Here is an 18,464-nt window from a genome sequence, read left to right on the forward strand (position 1 = left end):
CCAGCCGATCGCCTTCCGTGGAAAAGTGTTGAAAGTTGAAAGTGAAACTCAAGATGTGTTCGTGACGTCATGACGAGCCGACCTGGTCGCGTTAGTCTTTCGATCGGCAGAGGCACTTTCAACACTTTTTCCATAAATTGAACAGGGAAGGCGGTCAGCCAAAACTTTACTTTATAAAGTTTTAAATATGGATATTTTTCTTACACAAACGCATCGTTTCGCTTCAGAAGGCCTTTATTAACACCCCAGAGCTTGCGTGGAGCAGTTATATGACGGACAGATGCATTTTTTTATGGACTTACAGAGCAACTATTATTGCAATTATAATGCTTGGATAAGCCTGGACTTTTTTAATATAACTCAGATTGTGTTCGTCTGAAAGAAGAATGTCATACACACCTCGGATGACTTGAGGGTGAGTAAATCATGGGCTAATTTTCATTTTTGGGTGAACTATCCCTTTAACAACGTTTTGAGACAAATTGATGTTTAATGGAAAATCATGTGAATGGCGTTTGGTAACTACTGTTTATTTTCTCTTAATATTCAACGTTAATAGCCTACATGAACAATGTGCAGTGCCGCCACATGTCAACATAAATGCTTTTTTCTAGGTGAAATGGAAGTAGCAAACTCAATTTTGGGGTGGCACCCAGTCAGATGTCACCCTGGACACCCCTCTGGCTCCGCCACTGATTATTAAAATATAAATTTATAGATATAGATATTTATAGATAACCTCAAACTCGCCTCATTAAGTTGAGCCAAAGTTGTTATGTTAGGTTGGTCATGATGCTTTTGCTTGTTTAAACCATAGTGTTTGCATGTTTCTGGAAATCAAACCTACGATTGCCTTGCTTACAGTAGGATATTCTCATTAAGCTGGGATTAGAGATATTATTTTTAATAATGATACTTTTATTATTTGGCTGTTCTCTGAACATGCATTCTCTCCTACTAAAAACGAATGCATTTTTCTCATTTACATGACAAATGTTTGTCAACATGCAATCAAAATTAGCTTTTTTTTCAAAATTCTTCAGTGTGTGTGCTATTCCCCAAAAAATAGTTTTTTTTTTTAACAGTTATTTGATACGCCTTGAAATTAGTTTTCATAGTCTATTTCATAGTATTATCCGGTAGCCAAATAGATTTTAACTCATTGTTTTAGGATACAGAAGTCTTGCCAATATTCAGTGACAAAATTCAATACTGGTTAACGTTAGTGTATTAAAGATTGCCTGAAATAAGAATATATTTGAGATGTTTTGAGATGTTCTTGAGGGTCAACTCCCTTTCCCAGTCAAAAAACCTTCCTTAAAGAAGGGATAGTTCATGATTTACTCACCTCAAGCCATCCTAGGTGTATATGACATTCTTCTTTCAGACAAATGCAATATGAGATGTATTAAAAAATGTCCTGGCTCTTCCAAGATTTATAATGGCAGTGATAAAGGATGAAATTTTGAAACCCAAAGAAGTGCATCTATCCATCATATAACTGCACCACACAGCTCCGGGGGGTTAATAAAAGCCTTCTGAAGCGAAGTGATGCATTTGTGTAAGAAAAATATCCATATTTAGAACTTTAAAAACTAAAATAACTAACTTCCTACGCAAGTCGACTTGCTTTCAGGTCTCCATTTTGAGAGAGAACGCCCACTACTGAATTCAATAAATTCCTGATGAGTAAAGTCAGATCAGTTTTTCTTTTTTTAATTGATTAATCTTTTTCACGAGTATCACATTATTGATGAAAAGTGGTTTTGAATACCATTTTTTTTAAATAACATAAAACAACATACTACAGTAACATACTAATAAACAACACAAAAAATATATACATTTATATAAATAAACATTTCTTCTTCCAAATATGAAATAAATAAATATTAAATTAAAAATAAAGTAAAAGAAACCACATTTAAAAGACGAAACTCAATTTGAACTGAATGCTGTTTTAGGTTGACTTCTAAAAAATGTGTAGCTTGTCTTATACACTACTGTTCAAAAGTTTGGTATTGTGGAATGTTTTTGAAAGTCTCCTATACACACCAAGGCTGCGAATTATCAAAAATGAAGTAGAAACAGTAATTGTGTGATATTATTAGTTATTAACACTGGGTTTTGTTTTAGTTTGAGGGCAAGAAACGAATCGCAGCAGAGGAAGCCATGAGACACCCATACTTCCACTGCCTGGGAGAGAGACTTCTCACACTGCCAGACAGTGAGTTCACGTACACACACACACACACACACACACACACACACACACACACACACACACACACACACACACACACACACACACACACACACACACACACACACGCACACACACACACACACACACACACACACACACACACACACACACACACACACACACACACACACACACACACACACACACACACACACACACACACACACACACCTCCAACCACAGAGGACATTTATGATGTTTCCAGATAACAGATGCATGCGCGCACACACACACACACACCTCACACTGAGATAGATTTATTAAAGTGCCAGACAGAAGTCTCACACGTACACACACACTTTAGTTTGAGAGACATTTAATTCCACCGAGGCAGTATGAGCTGTTCTGTGTTTGCACTGAATCAAGTGAGTGCATGTTGAAATAAGCTTACACAGATACTCCGACCCATAACGTTATATCTCAGCACTTGTTTCAGTTCAGCGTGTTAAATGAACTGTTGGATTTCTCCCTGCTAGCTACATCAATATTTGCACTTCAAGAAATTCAGCTGGAGAAGGAGCCAGGAATGAGGACGAACTCTCTGTCAGAATCAGGTAAAAGCACAGAGCACCGCCGGCCGATTAATGATGATTTATGATGATGGTTTTGAGCTTCATCCATCAGTGTACTGTGTGTTTGTGACCCCGTCGACTGGCATTACTCTCAAACAGTCAGAATGTTTATAGTCTTGTGAAAATCTGGCCCACGTTCATCTTAATCTGGCCAAGAACCGAACACTTAAACAGGAAATGGCCTGTAAAGTTACATTAGAATATAAGTGGACAAATCTGAAATCGGACAAAACTTGGGTTGGGAATCAAAAAACATTCCATTATTCAAAAAATAAAATGGTGATGGTTCTTGAACATCTGTTGATAAAATATTCTGACTGTTTATCGCGCCACTAATCTGAATTGATAATGGAAATCATTAAAGGGATAGTTCACCCAAAAATGTAAATTCCATCATCATTTACTCTCATGTTGATCCAAACCTGAAGGATTTTCTTTCATCTGCTGAACACAAAAGATATTTTGAAGAATGTCGGTAACCAAAAAATCTGGTTTCCATTGACTTCATCACATAAACAAAAATACATTTATGCCGATTGGACCCAAAACCGTTTGGTTATTAACATTCTTCAAAATCTTCAAAAGAAGAATCTGCTTTTAAGCATTTAAGCAGAATATTCAAACTTATTTTTATGGTCACAAGGAACATAAATTCAGTTTAAAGTCCCCCTGTGGTGGAAATCAAGTTTTTAATGTTGTTTATATGTCTGTGTTTTTTTTTTAAATAAGCTTTAAGACAAACCATGTGCAAATTCATAAGTCAACACCATTGCTGAGTATTTTCTCCTTAAAAATGCAGTGAACAAAAAGCAGTCTCAAACCGGCACAAATATATGACCAGTTCTGTTAACATGCGGGGGCTCGAATCTCTTATTTACATCGTGTCTGCACTTTGTTAATGAGAGGATTTGCAAGCTTTCAGAACTGAACAGAAACTCTGGTTTTGAGGGGTGAGTGGATTTAAATTAAACACCCCTGATTGGCCACTGCGTACAAGACATGTTTGTGATTGGCTACATTGCTGTTTTCAAAATAGAAACATTTGATGTTCTCCAGGGGTCTGTTCTTCATGTCTCGCTTATTACATCTGAGGTGATTTGACAGATCCCAGATCTGCTAACCGTCATAACTGATCTCTGGCTAATTTGGTTCTTCAAACAAATTTGTGGATTGGATTAAAATATCTGGTTTAAGTTATCTGAGATTACTGCACGATCTTGTGTTCCCTGAAGAGGGCAGATGCATCAATACGCGAAACCACGATCAGAAATGCAGCGATTGGCTGGCGGCAAGACAGCAACGTAATGACATCATATAATTAAAAAAGACACCTGGCGAAAAACTTGACGAATTAAAAAAATAATAAAAACATGAATTTCTGGACCATATAAGGAAACAACCAAAACAACATAAATGTGCGCACCTTTTTTTTTCTTTTTAAACACGATTCCCAATTATTTATATTCACGATGTTATAGTATTTGTATTAGATAGCATTTGTACACCCTTTACATTTTTATTTCAGTGCTGTTATTAGCAATTAATTGAATTTAATTTGAAGCAGATTTATTTTTCGTGACAGTATTAAAGTTTCTCAAGGGTCAAGATGAAGTTCTCCTCCGCTGCATCAAGCCATCCCATAATATCCATCATCACTTAAATTAATGCAGGGCCCAGATTAACTGTACAGCATGTGTGTAAGACTCCAATAAAATTATAAAGTAATGATTCCATCACAAATAAATCCCTCAAGCAAGTGGCTGTGTCTATAGTATTACACAACACTATAATATTATTTTCAAATACATTTTTATATTATTGTCATTAGGCCTATTATTTAAAATTATTATTGCCCCTGGTTCGGTAAGGAACTCTTGTAATAAAGTAGCAGTGGCTAGGACAGGTTTTAAGTATCACCTCCACTTAAAAAGGGTCCATCTGAGGGTGCTTTCACATCTCTAGTTCGGTTCATTTGGTCCGAACCAAGGGTAAACAATTATACATTGTAGCATTTTTCAGCTTTTTTGGTTCCTTTTCACACCACACTGATTGCTTTGGTCCGAACCAGTTGAAACGAACCAAAATGCAGTCACATGACAACATCCACATCACTCATTGGCCATGGCGTATTTCCTAAACTGCGACTGCGCGGGCTGGTTTTGTCCCTGGCCATAATCTATTACATTGTTTGTATACACCACAATATGCAAACGATACATTTCACACCTGACCAAAAAGCATCCTAATCCTGTTTACAAAGGTAAGCTGCTCCTGAGCAGGTTTAAGTTTACAGACCTGTTGCTATGACAACAGGTCCAGGATGAGCTTCGAAGGACCAAATAATCCAAGATCATGCCAAATCGTCAACAATCAAATCCAGCTAACTGAGTTAGCCACGTACGAAGAACGGACCTCTGAGCGCAAACACAAATAAGCACCGGAGCGTTTAGCAAATCTGTTTCGTCAATATGATGATATTCCAGTATCAAATGAGGCTGCTCTTGCTTTGGTTTGAGGGTGCTTATATAATTCACTCTTTCTCTTCTACTTCTGAATCAGCTTCTGGTTCAAACATATATGGCTGAACTAAACCAATATTTCCACTTGCCATTGTGTAGCGTTTACTACAGTTGAACAAGTGGATCAGGTCGTCAGATCTCATGTAATAGTTTGGAGGCGGGGACTAATTTGCATATTCATAGATCCACAAATACTAAATGAAGCAAGGGTGTAGAGTTACAGTCAAGCTATTTTAAAGCTACACTGTGATATTTTCCCCCATCTAGTGGTGAAAAGGTATACGACCATCCAGTGAATATTAGTTTCTGTTCCTCTCAATTCCGATTTTGTTTTAACTCCTACGGTGGCCGATTTAGTCCAAGATTAATATGGCTTCCAGTTCAACCTCGTCCACATTCGACACGGTGCCATCGAGTGTTAAAACGCGAAAGGCAAAGCTTGAATTTACGGGTATGTCCCTCTTTGGCTAATGTACTTTCAAGATGGAGGGGCAACATGGCGACCCGCATTCGAACCCCTCACCCGTATGTATTTTCAATGACATATTATAAACTTACGAGAATACTTTATTACTTGAAAGAAGTAAATATACATTAATGAGCACATATATTTTTGAAAGAACTAAGTGTTTTTAGCTAAGAATAAACTAAAAAAGTTACACAGTGTAGCTTTAAGGCATGAAGAAATAATTTTCACAGGAAACTTTTTTTATGTCAGTCATTGTGATTATCAAAGATGAGTTTTAAGAGATGATAATCTCTTTTAATGTGTATAAATGTTTGGCTAGTAGTGTAAACCTGTGTACCTTGATTCTTGAAATTGCACAATGCCAGCTAATCAGATACAAATAATCAGTTCTTGCTATATTTTTGTGTGCTTTGCTATACATCACACGGTTCTTATGAGGCAGAACCTATGATTAATGTGACTTGGCTGAGCACACTAATCCCACACCATTATCTCAGTCATAATCCTCCTGAATTTATTCATATTCATCCTGTGAATGATGAACTCTGTAGCTCATCATGACACAGCTCATTTTCTGTGCTCTTTAATACTTCTCGCATTGCACATCTTCTCTATCCTAATAGTTTCCTCCTCCTCCTGCTCTAGTCAGAGATGCTGGTTTGCTCACCCTTTCTCTCTCTCTCTCTCTCTCTCTTCATACCCCTCAATCTTCCTCCTTTTCTTACTGTATCCATCATCTCTGACTGCCTCATTTAGGTCAAGGTTTACACCTAGTATTAAGATTCATGTCAGGTGATCCAATCACAAATAGCGTTATACTTGTGATGGCCCAAAACGGATCTTAATATCTCTTTCTGTGTTCTTAACATCCGTCTTCTTTCTTTATTCTCCATCAACATTTCTAAGTTTATTTCTCATGTAGACTCATTAAGGCACATTTATGTTGACAACGATGCTTCATACATTCTCAGGAGTAAGTCCTTGTTAATCTCCATGTATTATGCAGCTCTTTTGGTGCTAACTTTGTTTTCTGCTCTGTCTTTCCCACGCTCTCTCTCTCTCTTTTCTCTTCCCCTGCCTATTTGTATGTGCTTTTGATGTGTGTGTGTGTGGTTTTCTTTAACTTCACTGCGCTCCAGAGCTTTTGCAAAGATGTCTAAGGTTCCGGCATACCTTAGGTACATATTTGTCGTCCTCCTCTCATAGCAGGAGGACACAAACAACAAAACCACATTTCTTCCCTTGAGTTTCCTGATCATGTGTACATCTGTACTGTCCAATTGTACCCTACAAGAATTACATAATAACATTTGAGAGTCTGCACCAGGGTCCGAACCAAAGTTCACGTTTTGATATATTTTAAACATTTGGTTAGTTTTGGTTTGGTTTCACATTGCAATTATGCGAGCGCACTAAATAACTTTACATGACACACTTGCGTCCACTCGTCATCTATGTGGGCGGCATCTGGACAATGATTGGACTGTAAACTTGCGTGCGTCTGATGTCAGCGTCTTTGACAAGAGTGAATGAACGGACGCATATCGTTGCCAATAGTGAACAGTGCGCATTGCTTGACTATTTCTTTTAAAAGTGGACATGTCAAGCTTTCTATACACATTTCTCATGTCTGTGAGGCAAGTAGCCCAAGTTTGGGTTTATTTATGAGACATGTTTAAGAGCAATGCAAGTGATCGCTCTGGCACCTCCATGTCACGATTATTGTCTGCTATAGCCCATTTGCTTCTTATTTATTAAATCCAGGCAATTGGCTGATGAAACATTGATTCAAATTAAGATACAGTTTATACAAAATGAAATTCACTTTAAAGAAAGGCTTTCTACAAAACAAAACTTAATGAAGTGGTCACAATCGTTTCTGACATTCTGTCTTCTGACGTATTGCGCATCTTTTCACTTTTTATAATCAATATAGCCGAGATGAAATTTAAAAATAACATTATAATTAAACATAAACAGGAACTTCCTGTAAATGGTCTGAAAGTACGAACCATACAGAAAATGCTTTCACACTAGAAACGAACCGAACCTTTGTTCAGTTTGATCCGGACTGAGACTCCCTCTTTTCGTCTGACCAAATTTCGTCTGTTTGGTCTGGACTGTGGTCAGGGGAGGTTTCACACCTGTAATTTTGATTCGGACCAAACTGAAAAGTCAGAAAATCCGGACCAAACAAGGTAGGTGTGAAAGGGCCCTAAATCACTCCTCAGATATTTCAAAATTATTTTTTTTTCTCTGAACGGAGTACAAGGTAGGCTTGAAATTTAGGCAATATGTTACACCAGCAGATCAGGTGTTATTTTGTTGAGCGAAGATCCCATACTAACTACATCCTCACAGTTGGTCATATTTGCTGAAATCAACCCGTCTCATCTGTCATCTTTTTCCTTCTCTGTGTATGCTATGATAAGCCCATCACATGTCAAATGTGCACTGACTTGTCCATTTTGGCAATCTGCTTGATGTGCATGTCAAAACCAGGGTTGCCGTGTTGGTTTTCAGCAAATGGATAAACCTTTTGAAAAATGAGGGATTTTCCCATTGATTGTTGAATGAAAAACAAACCGACACCAGAAGGTTTTCATCTAAAAACATTGGCAATTTATGTGATGAGGTTATGCCTAATTCCGTTGAGAAACATTTAACGAGACATTCATCCTCATTAAATCTCTATGTTCACAGACCGGCTCTCCTGTGATATTTAATTAATGGAAAAAAAAACTCATCCTCCACTCATACCTCATATATTCAGTTCACGAATTGATGAAGCTGTCAGGCTAGAGCTTAATTATTCAACGTTTATACGGATTTTATACAAATTCGGATCTAAATATGAATATCCATGAGCATAAGGTTCCAGTGTGAAAATCATTGAAGAAAGGCTGATGTTGTGACAGTAAAGACATTTATAATGTTACTAAAGATTTCCATTTCAGATAAAGGCTGTTCTTTTGAACTTTCTATTCATCAAAGAATCCTGAAAAATTATATATATAAAAGCAGCACAACTGTTTTTAACATTGATAATAAGAAATGTTTTTTTGAAATTGAGATTTAAGCATCATATGAAAGCTTAATAAGCTTCCCATTGATGTATGGTTTGTTAGGATATGCCGAGATCTGAAAATCTGGAATCTGAGGGTGCAAAAAAAAAGCTAAATATTGAGAAAATCGCCTTTACAGTTGTCCAAATTAAGTCCTTAGCAAGGCATATTACTACTAATAATAACATTTTGATATATTCGCGGTAGCAATTTTATAAAATATCTACATGGAACATAATCTTTACTTAATATCCTAATGATTTTTGGCATAAAAGAAAAATGGATCCTTTTGACCCACACAATGTATTGTTGGCTATTGCCACAAATATACCCGTGCGACGCATAACTGGTTCTGTGGTCCAGGGTCACATATTACAATGATTTCTGAAGGATCATGTGACACTGAAGACTGGAGTAATGATGCTGAAAATTCAGCTTTGATCACCGGAATAAATTATATTTTAAAATATATTCAGATAGGAAACTATTTTTTCAAATTGCAATAATATATCACAATATTACTATTTTATGTATATTTGGTCAAATAAATGCAATATTGGTAGACTCCTTTTAAAAAAAACAAACAAAAAAAAACAATTATATATATATATATATATATATTAAAGGATTGGTTCACTTCAAAATGAAAATGTCCTGATATTTTACTCACCCCATCTCATCCAAGTTGTTCATGTCTTTCTTTCTTCAGTCGAAAAGGCATTAAGTTTTTTGAGGAAAACATTCCAGGATTTTTCTCCACATCATAGACTTCAATGGCAACCAAAATGTTGAAGGTCCAAATCAATGCAGTTTCAAAGGAAGGGCTTCAGAGGCTCTGCACGATCCCAGACGAGGAATAGGGTCTTATCTAGCCATCGGCCATTTAAATCTTAAATATATATACTTTTTAACCTAAATTGCTCATCTTTGCGCTGCTCTGGGGCTCGCCACGGATTACGCAATCACGTCGTAAAGGTCACGCTAGACATAGGCAGAAGTACCACCCCGAGCGAACGAGCGAGGACAAATACAAACACCCTTTAGCAACAAAAAAAAGGTTAAACAACGATGTCGGACGATTTTGAAGTTGAAGATTGAGTGTTTTTTGGTAAAGGGCGTTTGTATTTGTCCTCGCTCGTTCGCTCGGGGTGGTACTTCTGCCTATGTCTAGCGTGACCTTTATGACGTGATTGCGTAATCCGTGGCGAGCCGCAGAGCAGCGCAAGATGAGCAATTTAGGTTAAAAAGCATTTTTAAATTTTTTTATTTAAATGACCGATGGCTAGGCAAGACCCTATTCCTCATCTGGGATCGTGCAGAGCCTCTGAAGCCCTTCCTTTGAAACGGCATTGATTTGGACCTTCAACATTTTGGTTGCCATTGAAGTCTATGATTTGGAGAAAAATCCTGGAATGTTTTCCTCAAAAAACCTAATTTCTTTTTGACTGAAGAAAAATACATGAACATCTTGGATGAGATGGGAGTAAAATATCAGGACGTTTTCATTTTGAAGTGAACTAATCCTTTAAATGGAAATCTTGAACACAAACTTTTGAATGGTATTGTACAGACTTACCATGAGCTCAAGTATGGTTTAATTTGTGATAATGGCCATTTTGGTGTTATCCTGCTTATTAAATGGCTGCTTACCAAATAAATGAATAAACAAATTGATTTGATCAACCAATCAGAATAGATTATTCAACAGTTCGTTTAAATACTCAATCATTTAAGCAGAAGCCATACATTTTTAAATTTTTATTACCCAACTTACAGTAAACTACTACTCTACCCAGTGCCCACAATCCTTAAGCAGGATATCAGAGAAGTCGGCAAGCAAGGTTGTGGTTAGTCTCAGAGGCTAGTGTGATAATATTAGGAAATGCATTTAAAAACATATGCTAATTAGATTATAGCATTCGCAGTGCATTATACGAGAGTTTATTCTCTCTTTCATAAGACTCTAAAAACGGACTCTCGTCTCTACAACATTTACAAACAGTAAAAATAAAGTGATATGGGTAATTTAAAGGGTTAGTTCACCCAAAAATGAAAATTCTGTCTTTAATTACTTACCCTCATGTCATTCGACACCCTTAAGACCTCCGTTCATCTTCAGAACACAAATGAAGATATTTTAGTGTAAATCTGATGGCTCTGAAAGTCCTCCATTGGCTCAATGCACTTTACACTCTCAAGACCCTTAAAAGGCACTAAAGACGTCGTTACAAAGTCCATCTCACTACAGTGGTTCTACAATAACTTTATGAAGCGGCGACAATAGTTTTTGTGCGCAAAAAAACCCTAAATAACGACTTGCATAGTGATGACGATTTCAAAACACGGCATCATGAAGCTTCGAAGCGTTATGAATCAGTGAGTCGAATCATGATTCGGATCGCGTGTCAAACCGCCAAACTGATGAAATTTGGCGATTCAAACTGCTGATTCGACTCACTGATTCATAACGCTTCGAAGCTTCATGATGCTTTGTTTTGAAATCGTCATCACTATGTAAGTCGTTATTTAGGGTTTTTTTGCGCACAAAAACTATTGTCGCCGATTCATAAAGTTATTGTAGAGCCACTGTAGTGAGATGGACTTTGTAACGACGTCTTTAGTGCCTTTTAAGGGTCTTGCGAGTGAACCGTGCATTGTGTCAATGGAGGACTAAAATATCTTCATTTCTGTTCTGAAGATGAACGGAGGTCTGACGGGTGTCGAACGACATGAGGGTAAGTAATTAATGACAGAATTTTCATTTTTGGGTGAACTAACCCTTTAATTTGGCTGGTCTTGACATCAGACTAATGCGTGTTGGACATGAGTTTGAATGTCTTTCACTTTCGCAGCGACAGCATAATGTAGAAAGTGTGAATACTCTTTCCTCACCAAACAAGAAAACAGCCCAGGCTTCTCCAGAGCTTTAAACTGAGCATGTGTGGGTGGCTGTGTGTTTGGGTGCACGTTGACATGTGTTTGGGTTTGGTAAGCTCGCCTACTCTCATGCCCAGTTCTCTAAAGGAAGCAAGCGCTGCTTTTCTCTCTTTCCCCTTCTTGTGACCCTTTATACCCTCTGACGGTCCTTTCGAGCGCGTTTGGTTTTATCCTGCTCCGTGTTGCATGCACCATTTGGCCACTGAACGCTGTCTATGTAGCCTAAACGTCCTCCTCTTCTTCTTTCTCTCCAGTCAACAGCATATCTCAGCGGCAGAGTCTGCTCTTCTGAGGGCTCGTGGGACGACGGACGATATACACAGAGGACGTCGTGAAGATGAAGGGATATGTTTTTCATTTCTCCGTCCGAATCATTCGCTAGTCCTGTGGCATTATGTGTTTAGAAGGGGGTCACTGTAGTAGTCGTTTACATGGAAAGGCCGAGGATGTTGATTTGTGTACTTGTTTTGTTTCCAATGAGGACGCACTCCCCCTTCCCTGTGCACATTACCAACATGTTCTTCCTGTTTGCTGTACCTTCTCGACGTCGTTGCGTCAATCCAGCCGCTGTAATCAACCAATCAGACGCAGAATGTTATCGGATGACCTGCTTGAGTGCATAGACTTCATCCTTTGACTGAAACAAATCAACCTGTTTTATTTGCAATACTTCTCAATTGTAATGTAAAAGGAAGGCCAGGTTATGAAGGAAACGTATCATGAATGCTGTTAATAGAAGAAGCCAAGTCTTTCTAGTCTTCCAGAATAATAATAATCCTCTTCATTAGTGTCATCAGCCCTCCCATCCAAAGATGAACATTTAGTACTATGCCAACACAACGGTTCTCCGATCATCATCAGCCCTAATCTTATTTGTATTCATAAGTACATTTCCTGTTTGCTTTTGTTTGCATAATCATTTCACTTTTAAGTTGTTGTTTACATGTTTTTTTTTGCCATGCAATACAGTTTGATAATCTAGAATACGGTTTCACCAAAGACCCCCATGCCGTCTTTCTTTCCCTCTTGGTTTGACTTAAATTGAGCTTCCACTTCCATCATCATGTTCAAGTGAACCCTCGATCAGCGACACTGTGTCAAGGACAAAACTAATAATGTTTGTGTTGCATTAAGGAAAGCCTCGGCGCATTTCCTGCGGATACCTAGCTCAAGCCATGTTGATAATTCTTCCATTCCCGCAGCTCTTCGGGCTGTCTCTCAGTTCTACGCCGGTTCAGTCAGGGCGATGAGAACTCATAATGGGATGCCCGGGCGCATGCGGAGAACCGGCTCAGGTTTCTGTCACTCTGCAGAACAGCTGAGTGCGGTGGATAATGTTACGCATCTCGCCCCGGTTGTTCATACTCCGCAGGTTTTGGAGCGCATTGGTGTCGCGTAACACACCGCAAACTTAAAATGCTACCGTCCCCTGGCATGAACGAATCAGGGCGTCTCTGCACAATGCCTGCGATTTTATGCAGTCCCACAAATGTGATTTTATTGGGTGAATCTCTGGAGGGAAAAAAAATCCAGGATGATATTTTACACCAAAATTAAAAGAGAGAAATAATACTTTGATTTGAAAGAAAATAAAGCCTATTTTTAGGACTATTAATTGTTCTTTGTTTTGCATTGTGACATTATTTTCATTGGCAATTAATCCCCAAATTCTTATTCCTATTCTTATGTTAAAATATTATTTAACATTTTTATATTCTGTATTTAATACATTGTATTTTTTATATATGTATAAATATATATGTATGTAGTAGGTGTGTGTGTGTGTGTGTGTATGTATATATATATATATGTATATATGTGTATGTGTATATATATATATGTATATATGTGTATGTGTGTGTATATATATACATATATATATATACATACATTGTATGTAGTGTGTGTGTATATATATATATATATAATATATATATATATATATATATATATACTACACACACACACACACACACACACACACACACACACACACACATATATACATGCATATATACACACACACGTGTATGTGTTTGTGTATATATATATATATTTTTTTTCTCTCTGTAATACGGCTTAATTTACTGTATTAGGAGAACGACTAAAACTTCTAGGCGCATTACAGTAATTAGGGTGAAAATATGCTTAATTATCAAATAATAATGATATTAAATATCTAAAATAATGTCACCATGGAAAAGACAAAAAGTTCCTAAAAAAGAAGCTTTATTTTTTTTAATGTAAAATATGATTTCTCATTTTATTTCCGGGTGAAATGACACTGGATTTTTTTGTTGTTGTTAAAAGATTCACCCCATTAGAGGCGAATGCAGAGGCGTTCAAGACTTCATATTAGTGAGGATATTTGAGTAAATATATCATTTTTAAAAAAACTAATTTAAGCAATCCCAAAACGTTTGGTCTGGTGATAGATTGTGACTTCCCTTCGTCCCTGTTGGAGATGACCTGTGACCTGCATATGTGTGTGTGTGTGTGTGTGTGTGTGTGAGAGAGCGAGGGGAACGCAGTCTTGCATGGCAGTGTTGTAAAGTTGAAGACTGTGGTACTTTGTAAATAGCCTTAGAATGTTTTTTTTGCAGATCTGAGGTGTGGAGAGTGCAATGAGAAGATCCTCCTAATAATGTATCATTTCTAAAGCAAAGAAGAATATCATTTTTGTTCTACTTATCATCGATGACATTGTTCTCTCTCTCTCCCTTTTTTTTTTTTAATAAGATGTAGTAAGTAACCAGATGTCCATAGGAGACTCGTGCGGTTGTAGATATTTGGTTTGGATGTGTGTTAGTTCACGAGGACGGCTCGTCTAACGTAAAGCTTTCACGGTGAAAGGGCTTCGGTGGAGCCAGCTGTTCATTACTGCGCAATAATTGCTCATTTTACGCAATAATTTGTTTTTAAAAATACCAAAACCCTTGATTTGAAAAGAATTTGATACTGAATTTCGGTAAGCATTGCATGCAGTCAAATATATAAAAAGCAAACGATGCCAGAAATTGTCATGCGAAAACAAAGGCTGTTTTATTGCCCATTTTATGAGGAATCTAATAAGTGAGGTTTTGATATGATTGCAGGTGAAATGCTTTTATACATTGAGCCAATAAGGACTTCATACGGTTTTCAGTATGTTTCTTTTGTACAACTCAACCTTTTTGAACAGGCATTTTATGCTAAACAAAACTTGATAATTGATCAGTACAGTATTATTTGCTTTAGCTTTTTCTTCTTTTGCAACTAAAAGAGCCCAAAGTTGGAGGACTTTCAGCCATTTGACTGCTCTTCTCCAGTTGGCGTTTGTCCATGTGTGAAGGCAAGAAGGGAGCAATGAGGTCTGCTGTTATATAAATATGCTAAACGCAGTTGAAACAAACACATCAAGCAATACTCACTGCTAATGTACATTTCACATCTCATGGAGATCTAACGCAGGAAATCCTCTCAGATAGCCATAGTATATTTTCTGATTGACAGTAAATAAGTATGCATATATGAGTGGTCAGTTTGTTTGAGTCTTGTTAACCACTAATAATTGTTTGATGCAATGTTGAAAATCCCTTTTCCTGTTTTTTTTTTTTTTTTTTAGTTCTTAATTGCAATAGTCAATCTTTTCACCCAAGAATCTGTGGTTCAGAAGTTGTTAAAACCAATGCACAACAATGGCTGACTGTTTCTTCATGTTGCTTGTATGAATGATCATTTGTCTGTCAGTTTTAAAGCAGGAAGTGGATGCAGAACATTGGCACAAACAAGCTGTAAAACATTCAGGTGGAGCAGAACAAATGTCAATCATTTTTGCTGGCGATATAATCAATGTCCCAATGTTTTACTTTTTGTAGCTCGTTTAAATGTAATGTTCAGATTAGTGCTGTCAACTCGATTAATCACATCTTGTATAACAGTTCGTGAATATATATATATATATATATAAGTATATGGGTCAATGACAAATAAGGTTTTTAAGATAAAAAATAAGTTTTAAAATGCATTTTTATGTCCAAAAACTGTATGGTGTTGATTCATATCGGTTTTACAGCTTTTAAGACAGCATTAATTCACTATTAATCAAGATTTCTGATTTTTTCCACCCAGAAAATGTCAGGTGGTGCGATCATATGTTCATTTAAAATAATATGCATATGAATTGTCTAAAATGCAAATCACATTCCTTTTCTGTGTGTTGCCCTTTTAGTCCAATTCATATAAACGGACACTTTTCTACGTGTTCAAACACCCGATTTTCCATAAGGAGTTATGTTTTGTTTTTGATTTATATACATTATATAACGGTTTACAGTTATATTTCTTACTTTATTTTGCAATTGCAGTGGGAATTGATAGTTTTAAATGTAAATTTGCTGGTCGCACCACCTGACATTTCAAACTCAATTCAAATCTAACAGGCATTAACTTGGACACCTATACAAATGTCTGACCATAAGCTCAAGGTTATACATACACTCTGAAAAATGCTAAAAATTGGGTCGTTTTTAACCCAACCGCTGGGTTAAAACGACCCAATTGCTGGGTTAGTCCATTTTCAACCCAACTTGGGTTGTTTTTAACCCAGCATTTTTTAGAGTGTACATTTTTTTTTATCAAATACACATTTTTATAATAACACATTTGCAAAGTTTTCCAGGGGTCATACCGCCTGACATGATAAGTTGAATCAACCTCATCATTACTCAAAAATGTCAAATTATGTAATATTTATGGGAGGGTGACTAACATTGTTACTGCATTAAAGGGGTCCTCTGGGGTCTTCTGTGTGATGTCATAAGCTGTCACATGGTTTTAACATCGCATAAAATGGCATTTTTATGTCGGTCGCTCTCCCTGACATTTGGAGAAGTAAATGTTTCGGACAAAAGTTTTTTAATATAATAGTTTTGAAATAGGACTGATACACTATTTCCCCTCATTTATAAGGAATTTAACGTAAAATCATGCCAAACTATTTGATTGATGAAGAATTTTACTGAGAAAATTTACCGTTTTCTGCTTGTACGTTCGGACGGTCGACATTTTTGGTCTTTCTAACACCACAACTCAATTGAATTTTGAAAATATTAGAAGTGTTTCGTATACAGGAAATATTGTAGATCAATTTGATATCTTTTTAGGAAAATAATGAAAACAAAAAAGTCATGTCATTGACCCATGTACACACACACACACACACACACACACAAACATTTATGTCCGATGCGGTTAATCAATTTGACAGCACTAATTAATAGATTGTTTGTATGTTCGTTACAGATTGAAAATAATTCCCAATATAAACTTAAACCGAAATCCACACACAATCAGATCAGCCACAACAATAACTTGACAAGACATTTGTCCAAAAATAGCCAGAAAACCCAACAAACTAACTATAAAATCTCAGCTTGTATGTAAATCACTCATAGTTGGGACACATATTCATATTCCCCAACTAAAGATGGCTTAATATTAGTATGCATGAGTTTTGATTTGTTCAGGCACTTTACAAAATGTATGTTTATGCAAACTTGCAACTTTTAAATGTGCCTTTCATATTAAAGTTAACCAGTAAATCAAATAACCAAGAGAAACGGCACCAAATTGATCCCAATATGAAAAATTACCCATCAATATGACCATATTTAAACATATAAAAAGTGTTATCCTTGAAGGAAATCATATATTTATGATAACATACATGGCCCACAGTTGAACCCCAGAATGAAGCTTAAAAATTAAATTTATTATTATTTAAAATCCATATAATGTCCCTATGTTGTGCATTGACGATATTTTTGTGATGTTCTTATCAGCCATATATTCAAAAATGCAAATTTCAGATTTGATCCGTGCTCCGTGACATAAATCAATGCAGTTCTTTATCATTTCAAGATTTCTGAGAAGTAAATATGCGCCTCGTCATGTATTATACAGCGGCTTGATTTGTGGACTGCTTTTCAGCTTTTGCTATTGGTCAATGCCAAAGTTATCCGAAGCCTTGCATGGGTTGGTGTTTAATTTTTCCGAGGAATGTTATAATGCTGACACCCTGCTTTGTGTTTCTTACTGAGCCAGAGAATTACTGATATAATAAAACCCTCATACTTATAACCCCAGTATTCCCAGACTCATCTTTAAACATGTTATAATTCTGTTCATTTATTGTATCCAAGATATACAATTCAATAAAGGTATGTACATTTCTGAATAAAAATTTGCACCAGGTCCTATTATTTATGTCTTCTGTTGGTCTGTTTTTGTCTTTTAGGGGTATATACAAGATTTTCTAATGGCCTAAAAATAAAAAAAATGTAATGACTATATATATCAAGTGTGTCAAAAGTGTCTTTATTGTCACATTTGAACAATTTAATGCACCCATGTTGAATAAAAATTATTAATTTATTTAAAAAAATGTACTGACCACAAACATTTCAAATGTAGTATGAGACAGAGAGAGATAGAGAGAGAGACAGACAGACAGACAGACATACAGAGAGACAGACAGATAGATAGATAGACAGACAGACAGACAGACAGACAGACAGACAGACAGACAGACAGACAGACAGACAGACAGACAGACAGACAGAAGATAGATAGAAGATAGATAGAAGATAGATAGAT

At 36.5% G+C, this 18,464-nt stretch overlaps 1 protein-coding gene across 3 annotated transcripts in view; it reads left to right on the top strand.

Moving 5' to 3' along the window:
* cdk16 (cyclin dependent kinase 16) overlaps window positions 1-13,448 on the top strand; it is a 65,802-nt gene extending 52,354 nt beyond the window's left edge. For 2 of the 3 annotated variants that reach the window (XM_079827350.1, XM_079827349.1), the window contains 3 exons: window positions 2,137-2,227; window positions 2,743-2,820; window positions 12,083-13,448. In XM_079827350.1, coding sequence (XP_079683476.1) covers window positions 2,137-2,227; window positions 2,743-2,820; window positions 12,083-12,120 — 207 coding nt within the window. In that variant the 3' untranslated portion in view covers window positions 12,121-13,448. Of the gene's footprint in view, window positions 1-2,136; window positions 2,228-2,742; window positions 2,821-6,965; window positions 9,464-12,082 lie in introns of those variants that run through there. The other variant, XM_079827348.1, reaches the window with a different exon arrangement.
* The last annotated feature ends 5,016 nt before the right edge of the window (window positions 13,449-18,464 follow it).

This window comes from Gobio gobio (genome assembly GCF_949357685.1).
Source record: "Gobio gobio genome assembly, chromosome: 10".
NCBI classification, from domain to species: Eukaryota; Metazoa; Chordata; class Actinopteri; order Cypriniformes; family Gobionidae; genus Gobio; species Gobio gobio.